Below are 10,849 nucleotides of genomic sequence, written 5' to 3'. Positions count from 1 at the left end.
TGACTGTGACTAGTGAAAATATCGTTAGTCTACCTGTCCACTCTCCAATGAGTTCATTCTTATCTGGATTTAACCCCACAAACTGGATCCAAGGAATAACCAAGAGCCCCCCAAACGTGAGTGCCTCTCAAGCAATAAACAAGCCTCTGACTTTTTTCCCCACGGTCCCTGAACTGATCATTGTGATCTCCCCTTCAGAGTTTCGGGTTCCGGCTCACCAGTCCACTGAGGTCCAACAGTATTACCCAGCAGAATATCTGTCTCCGTCTGTGTTTTTACTAACCCTCAATAAACCAGTTACTTTTACTTTTATCCTTGGCCTCTGAGTGGTTCTCTATTCAGTTTCCTAGCATTTTGCTTTAGAGTACGCAGCTCTGCATTTAACCAGGGAGCCAGCTTTCTATTTTTAACGGTCTTCATTTTCAAAGTGGCTGCATTGTCTAAGGCAGTACGCAGAGAACTAGCAACCCCATCAACAAAATCATCAACCTGTGAAGGGGATAAACTAAGCTTGCACTTTGAAGCACTGCTCAGCAGAGGAGAGAAAAAGTGAAACAGACTATTTAAAATTTATAACTGCACTATCTGATAATAATCTGCTAAAGTGAAACCTTCTTTTGGGGGAGGAGAATTCCGTTAAAGCAATCTTGAAGGTTAATAAAAAGTGTTCAGAGAGGGTTGTGAGGAAATACTGTTATTTCTTCACATTCTATGCCGTATGTCAGCACAATGTCCAAAGTATGAAGATGAGAATGTGTGGGACTATTCACATTTTGAACAAAGCCAATAGTGTCTAAGATAGCATTAAAGGCTGCTCTTAAGCTATCGCCTTCAATGTCAGCATGGATGTTAAAATCTCCCACTATGATGACCCTGTCAGTATTTAATACCAAATCACAAAGGAACTCTGAAAACTCATCTTAAAATTCAGAGTAAGGACCTGGTGGACGATACAAAGTTACAAAAAGAAGAGGTTTTCTTGCTTTGAAATTTGGATGAGGGAAATTAAGGGTTAATGTTCAAAAGAGTTGTAAGTATTAACTACCTTGGGAGTAATCAGTAAGTCAGACTGAAAGATTTTTGCTACTCCTCCTCCTCGCCCAGAACTTCTGGGTATGTGAAAATTTAAATGACTAGAAGGATTTTCCACATTTATGCTAACATAATCCTCTTGCTGCAGCCAAGTTTCTGTAAGGCAACATAAGTCAATGTGATTATCACAAATCAAGTCATTAACGAGCAGACTTTTAGAGGAAAGAGATCTTGTGTTGAATAAACCACATTTATCATTTTAACTTTTTGGATTATTTTAATTTTTGGTAATTGTATTTTAATTTTAATTATATTATCACGATTTACTCCTTTGGAAATCTTTGCTAACTTATTAGATTTTGGTCGTGGGCAAGACACTGTCTGGATGGAGTAAAGAGTGGGTAACAGTAGAGAAGCTGCAGAGATGTGTGTTAAACTACAACTCTGCTTCCTGGTCTGCACCCTGGGTGGTCAGGGTTTTGGAGGACTAATAAATTCTAAAATCTTTCTAGATTCCTAGAAAGAGGAGCTGCAGCATCCAAAGTGGAATGGATGCCGTCTCTCCAAAAGTCCAAAAGGATTTCCAATTGTTTTCAGGACGCCACCTAGATAACCAGCAGTTGAAAGACAACATGTGGCAAAACATGTCATCACTGGTCAGATGGATGATGGATGGATCTATCCATCTATTTTGGATTTAACAGAATCCAGAATATAATTGGTTAGATAGATGGATGATGGAATATTGTATTTTTAATACCAGCATCCGGTAAATCAGTGGTTCTCAGTCCTCGTTCTGAAGCTCCACTCCTCTGGTTGCTTTAGGTTCTCCTCACTGTATCACAGCTGACTTATATAAAAAAGTAATTGTGATTTCATGTTTTTGGTGTGCAGCAACAAAAAGACATTTTATATGTTTATATGTCTGTGCCTCTAATACATACAGGGTGGTGGTACATGAGGAGCAGGTTTGAACATGACTGACTTAAAACTATTAAAGTTAACATAAGAGTACAGCTTCAAAATCAAAAGAATTATTTGATCTGGACCAAAATAAATAAACAGAGAGCTTGAAACTCATCTTTCTAACTGACAGGTATGAATAGATTTCAGCAGATTCATTTCATATCAAAAGAATTAAACAAGCTTTTATAGTCATTTTATGTAAAATGTCCCTGAAGGTCTAGAACAAAGAGCCAACGCTGGGAAAAAAACAACCTAGAAATAAGTAAAAAATTCTGAAATTAAGTGTATTTGACCTTAATTTGAGCAGGTTGATAAGATATTTTGCTGATGGAATTAGTATCTTACTCTTAAGATAAGATAATTAGATAATATGCACTTAATAAGACATATGCAATTTTGTTTGCTTATTTTAAGTGTAAATTGTCTTGTTCCATTGGTAAAATGTTTCTTTTACCTCCTCGATCCAAGAACAAATTCACTTATTTTAAGAAAAAAATTATATATCTAGATTTTGATTTTTTTCCAGTGAAAATTATGGTAGGGAAGGCTGGAAGACATGTCCCAAGTCATTCCAGTTATCCTGTGGTGGGAAACAAGATTGTAGACCTGATACTGTAGAACTGCAATCACAGAGCGCCGAGCAACAGAGAAACTATTTTCCTTCCTGCCCTTAACCACCTGAAAGGCAGGTAGGATGGCGGCGGCGGTTCCTTCTCTCAGATAAAACCCTTCAGATATGTTTTCTCTGGCTATTGAAGGTGGGCCATGCCTCACCTTTATTTAACTCTTTTAGGGGTTCAAACTCCACCAGCAGAAAAAGGAGACTCCATAATAGAAAAAAATAACAGAATAGAATAAAGCAGGAAACAGTTTTAGAAAATATGCTAAAATAAAAATCTGCTTAAAAAATGTAACCGTAAAATAATCAAGCATAGGAGGGTCTATATAATTAGATAAAAATGGGTCTAAGTTAAGCTATCTAATAGAGATTCCAGTCTGATCTAGTTTTTCTGTAGATACAGCCTTTTAATGCTTTATTTTTTAATCTAAAGTTAACCATAACTTAAAAATGGGCGGATGTCTGTAAACTGGTTCCATTTTATTTTTCATTAAAACATTTAGCCAAGCCTCAGAATAATTAAAGCCGTATCTTTGCTGAATTTAAACTCCATGCAGTGAAAGACGCAGTGCAGGAGCGGGACGTCTGTCTGGATGAGTGTCTGCATATGGAAAAGGTCAGCCAGGTGGGAGAACAGAGAGCCTTACCTTCCCGCCTTGCTGACTCCAGAGGATCTGTGTGGTCCTGAAGGAGCCACTTTATATGTTTGGGTCCCTGCTCTAAATATGAATAAAAACACTGAGGGATTTTTATTCACAGAAAAGGGAACATTTTTATTCATTCTATGAGTTCTAGGACATCAGGATAATCTTTAACTTCTTATCTGGAAGTCGTGAAAAAGTGGTTAAACAGTTGCTAAATCTGATATGTGACCTTTGACTCATGGCTAATACCCCTGATCTCCACTAAGAGACTGGATGTGAAAAATGTTGGCCAAGAGTACAAGATGACGCAATGGAAGGAGCATCTATGATATCACCAGACGGTTATGGAAGAAGAGAATTATAGCTGCATAAAGGTCCGAATGTGGGAAGGAAACAAATAAAGCAAAAAATATGAGCAGGAATATCTGGACCAGAAGAGCCTGATAAGGAGAGCAGATATGGACACCATGCAGGTTTGGTTCTTATTTCCTACTGATGAGTCTCCACACCATGTCCCACCAGAGCAATAAAATGAACAAAGACTGAAGCACAGTCTAGGGAGATCAGGGCTGTTTAACAGTAAACCAGGTTGACCCAACAGAAGCGACTCTGAACATTGAAACATGACCATTGACCTCTGCTGAGCCACAGCTTTAGGTGTTGCTCAGGCTTCGTATATTTTATGAGTTGTTGTTTTTTTTCCATGTCTTTATTGTTCATTTATTGATTTTTTTTTCATTGTTCTTCTTTATATCATTTTGGAACATATTAATGGGTCAGGGACATAGCTGTATTTGTAAAATATAGTGCAAAGTTGAGGTGACTGCAGTGTAACTGCAAACCTTGACTTTTGTGCTCAACTGTCCTATTGTGATCAAGACCTGTTTTTACCATTTGAGGTGCAGTAAAGTCAATGAGATCCTTAAATCCATTTGGAACAATCAAGTATGAGGTTACAAAATAAAAAAAAAAATGCCAGGCCTCTGCAAAAACTCAAGATTGAACCAGGAACCTTCAGATCTTCAGTCTGACTCTCTCCCAACTGAGCTATTTCTGCAAATGTGCTCTGATCCAAGGTCTGCCACGACACTCGTCACATGAATTGATGTTCATATCAGTTTTGTATCGGATTTCTCATATCCTACACATTGTGCAGAATCCTTCATTGTATTTTGGATTAGAAGGGTGATGACAGAAGCCAGGTTTCTTTCCTTGTTTTGATGAAGTCTGATATGAATGATGAAAAAGGGACAATTTCAAAGTGTAGCTATCACTGTGGGGCTTAATCATTATCAACTAAAAGTGGGGATTTAATACCTGATCTGATTTAATACCTGTATATGACACGTCGTGAATTAGCACTATATAAATAAACTTTGTTAAAATTAATTGAATTAAAGAGTGCTACAACTAGAAAATCAAAATAAATAAACTTTATTTGATGGCTCATAACATCCCTATAGGGGCTTAAGGAAAATTACAATAACCAGGCTGAAAGATAGTGAAGCTAATTTGAACTGATTCATGACACAAAAATGAGAATTTATAAAATGCAGAATGAGTAAAGTAGTGAGTAGATAATACTACATACTGATAACGTATATGCTAAACCCTAACCTCCTATTTTGCTGTAAAGCGAAAAGAGCAGCAGGTGTGAATGAGGAGGAGGCAGATCTTCACACTCAGGGATGCAGAGGTGGAGAACTTAGACCAGTAAGCATCTGGAAGTACTGCAGGTCCGAGTAGATCTGATGGATCTCAAAAGGATTAACTGGGACCTCCGATAAGAAAGGTTGGATCATCTTTATTACTGTGGCGCTATCCTCAGTAACCTTGACAACAATGGCCAGAGATGCCAAAAAAGAAATGACTAATGCAATATTTGGAGGGTCAGTAGGACCATGCAACCAAACCCCCCACTGGCTTTCTCATTGGCTGCGTCCTTGAGCAAGGCATTTCACCTTCTTAGCCTACTGTTACCTCTCTACAGCTGCCTGCTCCTTTCATTGAGCTGCAGCTGTGGATAACATGGATCACAGTGCAGCATCATCGTGTGAATGGGTGAAAAACCGAATGTGTGGTGGAAAGCACTTTGATCCAAAAAGGTTCTGCATAAGTACAGGTCAAGAACTAACCACAAACCAGAGGTAAACACTCTGATCCATGAATTGTGGAAATGGACCCCAGTAGAACAATGAGCTGCATCCAGCTGCTGCTGACATTTAGGATGAAGGTTTGTCTCCCATCATCTACGTCCATCCTGTAAGGAGACCTGCTGGTGTTGCTCAGGCCTCATAAAACCCAACGTCCTCCATGCAGCCATACTTCCTTCCTCTGTCACATCAATCCTCCATCCAGTAGAACATGCTTTTTATTGCAGACAGCAATACATTAAATTAGGTAAAGTCTGACCTACAGTTCTTCATGTCTATGGAGGAGAGATTTTGATCCTGCATAGTTTGAATGAATTAATGAATTTCTGGGCTCTATTACTGTCAAGAATAGACAGCGGGAGCTTTGTTCATCAAACCTTTTTTGTTACAGTTTCTGATCAAGATGCCAAAGTTTTCTGTGACGAGAGAAGGGATCTGATTACAAAGTTAGCATTTATACCGTAAAAATTCAAAAAATATCCACTGGACTTGGTTTTCAAGATTTGAATTGAGAAAGCTTCCTGGAGAGGTGGCGAAACGTCTTCAAATCTTGAAAACCAAGTCCAGTGGATATTTTTTGAATTTTTACGGAATGACTATGACCTGGATGACTGAGAACCTTCATCAGCATATTAGCATTTATAAGTCTCCTAATCAGATGTTTAACTCAGAAAGTCCAAACTGGTCTAAATCTTTCCCTCAGCCGCTGATGGCTGTGAGGGGAGCACAGTAATGCACAGTAATCCACATTAATAAACATTAATCACCTTTATTTCCAAAATTCAAAGACAGCTACACCTTAGTGATGGCATTGGATAAACTGCTCCAGCTTTACTTCTTGGAAACTTGGTGAGCAACTGTTAGAGTTTGATGTTAATTTGGTCTGATTGACCTGATGTGGGGCTGTTCAGGGTTCCCATTGCTCAAGGGCATGTCAGCAGTCCAGCAGAAGAGCTAGCTTCCAGGGCAGCCGCTGGCTAGACGGCCAGGTATTTTGCCATAGCTGGGTTCTTGCTGAAGTGCAGCTTGGCCCACAGGTGTTTCTGTTCAATCTGCTGGATAAACGTAGTTTCATACACCTGGAAACAGATGAGAGTGACTCAGCTGGCACAGTCATAACGTGAAAGAACCTGTTCACCATCAGTGGCATGGACTGAACCTGGTGGATGTCTTCGATCTGCCAGTGAAGTGAGCTCTCGTCTTTGGACAACAGGATGCAGTTCCAGGGACTCCAGTCCTTCTGACGCTGCCAGCGAGCAAACACCAGGCTGAAGACGTCTTCACTGCCGCTAAGAGCTGAGCGGGAGCCCCAAACCTTTTCTGTCAGGTAGCGGATGTCTTCCACCTGGGCAGAGGGGTATAAACGTATCAGCAGCTGATGATAACTGCTCAAGTAAAGGCTGGAAAAGCACAGGGAACACATCACCCTGGCCTGGAGGTAGAACATGGAGCAAAATATCATGTCAGGCCTGCAAAGATCTGATGCAGAAATTAAAGCAGGTGCAGCTAAACCTTGGAGCAGATTTTCTCAGTGAAGACAAAATGTTTATATAATCTTTGTGTAATTACTGCTCTGATTGGTCTGTATGTTCAGCTAACGGCATGTTTTAGAGTCACTAATTAACAATTTATTGATTACCATATTAGCTGATAATTATTTCATTAATCTATCATTAACCATCAGTCCAGTTTATGCATAGAAAACATTGCTTTTGCAATCAATGGGCATGTTGCTGGTGATCTACAAAGATGGAGTAAATGATGAGACGCACAGACCAGCTTGCTTACACCCAATCAGAATGAGCAGATGTTTATTTGACTCACAACCCCTGCTCTACGTACCTGGGTTGACCTGCTCAACCAGAACCAGCAGGATGTTCTCAGCAGGGTCCACCTGAGGAGAGTTAACCTGTGCAAAGTTTACCTGTTCAGAATTTACCTGTAGCAGGAAGGGGAGGCTGCCTTCTGCTTTCAGTCTGGCCTCGTCGGCTCTTAGCTTCCTCAGGATGTTTCTGTATGCAGAGTCTTCATGGCGGGATCCGGCAGCGTTCTGTAGACTAGTGCAGTTCTGGCAGCGGCCCGTCCGGCGGCCACCGCCACCTGACCCAAAGTCAGCAGAGCAAAGGTAGCGGCGACAGCTGAGGCAGAAGACCATGTCCTGCCGCAGCTCAGACGGCTTCTTGTGAACCTGCAACAGACTCCAGTTACTGGATCTCCAAGACCAACATGTCTGCTGACTGGATGTTCTTTCAGTTCCAGAGTTTAGAATAATTAGCATATCTCCACTTAATTCAGACTTTTTTCTTTACACTCATCTTTTTTGCAAACAGCGATTTTATTATTTAAGGTCAGAAAATATGATCTAAATCAGCCTGAGCTTCTGCAGAACCTCCTGAGGCCTGAAGATAATAATCTACAAGAAAACATGAAATAAGCAGGAAGTAACAGCAGACCTGCAGCCCACTCATGCCTACCTTCAGCAGTTTGGCCACTTTGGGGTTAAACGCCGGCGTTTTGATGTACTGCAGGAACAGAGTGCAGATCCTCTTCCTCAGTCCCTCCAGATTACGCTCCTTAACATTTCTCCTCATCAGGTCCATCTCCCTGTCGATCAGATCAATGATCTCCCGCACCAGCGGACACTTGTGCTCCTGTACAGCAAATAATAATCAGCAACCATCTCTGCAGAGGAGCATCTACCATCCTCTCAAGGTTTATTACCTCAACAGTGTTTCTAATCTTCTGGAGGAGGTCTCGTCTGTGCTGCCTGTCTGCATTGAACAGACTGAGCTCCTGGTAGAGCTCACTCAGCTCCCTGGCTCTGATGTCATGGGGTGTGTCCATCTGAAGCAGATGGCCGCCGGCTGATCGCCACTGATGAGGAGCGGAGCACTGGACCAGGAGCAACGGACAGTTGGTGCATCAGCTGACCACAATTTACCAAAAGGCGTAATTCTAGATTTTTATTTTCACTGAGCGCCAGCAGGTGAAGCCAGTTTGGTTGATCATTGCTACTCTGTGACGACGAAGGTATCCCTCTGCTAACCAGAAACCTGTTGGGTGGGGGTGGTGGCAGCATGATGCTGTGGGAACATCTGTCTGCTAAAACAGGCGTCATCATCAAACAGAGACTAGATGAACCTGAATCCAGCCGCTCTACACGCCCCCACCCAGGAAGCATGGCTACACCCTGCTCATCAATAAACAGAACTGTTCCTGCATCAGAAGGCCCACATAGATATAGACTGTTCAGAATTGGGCTCTATGAGCAAGAGGTGATGTCTTACCTGACTCAAGAAGTCCTTAATCATCCTGTCATGGTTGCTAGCGGCGGTGCCGATGTGATGGCGGCCGATGGCGGCGATGAGTTGAGTCTCTGTCTCCAGCAACGAGCACAGTGCGACCTTCCTCTCAGCTCCTCGCAGGGTGGACTTTATCTGCTGCTCCGCCTCTGCCCTCCACTCTTAAAATCAAAACCATGAAACAAATATTTAAGGATGCCTTACTGCTTCCACCCCGCCCCCACCTGTTGCTGCCAGGCATACTCTCCAGGGCGCTGTAGAGCAGATCATAGTCCTGCCGGCTCTGTGGGTTCAGCCTGCGCCTCAGCTGCTCCTCTTTATGGTTTTTCTCCTGCAGCTGGAACCAGGCCAGGCGGCGGAGCCGCTCCTTCCTCATCTGCTCCACCTTCTCCTGGGCCAGCCAGCGCCGAACATGTGACTGCAGGCAGATGACCTGGGGGACGGAGAAGATGGTCATCAACCAGGTTTTGAGGTGGAATTGGCTCTCCAAGTCTGCTCTAATCATCCCAGAAGTGGTCCACCTTGGCTCAGTGCAGACCAGCTCCTTCATGATGGACCTCACCCTCACCTTCCAGGTGTGTTCAGTAGAACCTGCCCCATCTTGTGGATGAGAGCTGTTTCTGATAGTTCCACCTCAGTCAGAGTGGATGGAGAGCATCTGAACATCTGATTCAAGGTCTGGTCACAAATTCTCTGGACTTTGACTAGACCCCCTAATACATGAACCTGCTCTGATCCAAAGTGTCATGCTGCCTCTTGCTGAAGGTTCCTGGTGGAATGTGAACCTCCACCTGATTCCCCAGCCTTCCTCTAGAATAGTCCTGAACTGAATGAATGAAGAATGAAGTGGTGTATGAAGACGAGCAGCCCCACACCATGATGCGGCCGCCACCATGTTTCTTGGTGGGATAAGGTCTCAGCATCTGTGCAGTTTCCAGCAGACAGATCAACAAGGACAACTCTTTTGTGCTTTTCAATCTCTTCCAGCCTGTCAGTCCAGGTCCGTCGGTCTCCTGGTCCTCAGAAAGCTCCGACCTCCATGTTTCAGATGTTTCTGCATCAGCATACCTAATTCCAATGACTCCATGACCTCCTCAGCAGCCGGCAGAAACCTGCTGATAGTTCTTTAATATCAGTCTGATGTTAGGCAGCGAGAAAAAGACCAGGAATACAGTCTGATGGTCTGGGTGGACGTCTATGTCCTATAGGTCTACTAGTGGTCTTCTCTCCATGTTCAGATAGAAGATTGATCAGAACTCTGGGAGATGGTTTCCTAATCTATCCCGCTTTAAACAGAAGCTGCTGTCTGATCCGTCTGCTAGATTCTTGGGTCTAACGTTCTCTGAGGCCCTCAGAGAAAATCTGCTCTCCTACTAGGACTGAACTACTCAGAGACTGGCCGTCCTTCATTATCAGGCTCCAGTTGGGTGGTTATGGTCTTTCAATGGATATGTGATGCTCAGAGATTGTGTTAGATGATCAAATGTAATTCATTTAATATAAACACTCTGTCCTTCCTGACTAACTGCACCTGCTGGAGATCTGTCACCTCGGCTACCATCAGTTAATTTGCTCTTTTTATTGGGTAGAAACAGGAAACCAGTTTCCACTCACAGCTTCCAGCCTCCGGCCATGATACTCGGCAGCAGTGGTGTATTTCCCAGGAATGATCAACTTGTCCCTCAGACAGGACACATAGCAGCCAATGCCGGTCATCTGAGTGGACGCGTCCACTGGGCACTGCTGGAGCGTCGACCGCAGGTCCACTGTCTGTTTGGAAGAAATCAAGACAATCCGTTACGGGGGTGGGGTGGGGGTTTCAGTCATTATGATATGTGATAGTTTTAGTCGGCTAAAACTCTAAAAGGTTTTAGTCTAGTTTTAGTCAGTTTTATGTTGCACTTCATAAAAAAGTGAACCTTTATAAATAAACAACTAGATTCTTTCCCAGACTGACTGCTCTATCCTAGATGCTACAATAGCTGGGTATAGAATATTCATCATTGCTGTTGGGCAGAAAACTTTGATTTATAAATCAATCAATCAATCCATCCATCCATCCATCCATCCATCCATCCATCCATCCATCCATCCATCCATCCATCCATCCATCCATCCATCCATCCATCCATC

General features: G+C 42.7%; 2 protein-coding genes across 2 annotated transcripts in view; both read right to left on the bottom strand.

Moving 5' to 3' along the window:
• The window catches only part of slc13a1 (solute carrier family 13 (sodium/sulfate symporter), member 1), a 33,917-nt gene extending 30,611 nt beyond the window's left edge, over nucleotides 1–3,306 (bottom strand). Inside the window, exon 1 of the mRNA XM_015387437.1 lies at nucleotides 3,265–3,306. The gene's annotated coding sequence lies outside the window, so the exon portion shown is untranslated. The remainder of the gene's footprint in view (nucleotides 1–3,264) is intronic.
• A 2,905-nt stretch (nucleotides 3,307–6,211) lies between these two features.
• iqub (IQ motif and ubiquitin domain containing) overlaps nucleotides 6,212–10,849 on the bottom strand; it is a 19,367-nt gene continuing 14,729 nt past the window's right edge. Inside the window, exons 7-14 of the mRNA XM_015387439.1 lie at nucleotides 10,331–10,486; nucleotides 8,960–9,149; nucleotides 8,702–8,877; nucleotides 8,136–8,306; nucleotides 7,889–8,065; nucleotides 7,354–7,602; nucleotides 6,574–6,759; nucleotides 6,212–6,493 (exon numbers count right to left, since the gene is read on the bottom strand). Of these exons, the coding sequence (XP_015242925.1) occupies nucleotides 6,392–6,493; nucleotides 6,574–6,759; nucleotides 7,354–7,602; nucleotides 7,889–8,065; nucleotides 8,136–8,306; nucleotides 8,702–8,877; nucleotides 8,960–9,149; nucleotides 10,331–10,486 (1,407 nt within the window). The 3' untranslated portion in view covers nucleotides 6,212–6,391. The remainder of the gene's footprint in view (nucleotides 6,494–6,573; nucleotides 6,760–7,353; nucleotides 7,603–7,888; nucleotides 8,066–8,135; nucleotides 8,307–8,701; nucleotides 8,878–8,959; nucleotides 9,150–10,330; nucleotides 10,487–10,849) is intronic.

This window comes from Cyprinodon variegatus, unplaced genomic scaffold, assembly GCF_000732505.1.
Source record: "Cyprinodon variegatus isolate N-32 unplaced genomic scaffold, C_variegatus-1.0 Scaffold394, whole genome shotgun sequence".
In the NCBI taxonomy this organism is placed as follows: domain Eukaryota; kingdom Metazoa; phylum Chordata; class Actinopteri; order Cyprinodontiformes; family Cyprinodontidae; genus Cyprinodon; species Cyprinodon variegatus.
This window is presented reverse-complemented; position numbering and strand designations above follow the sequence as displayed.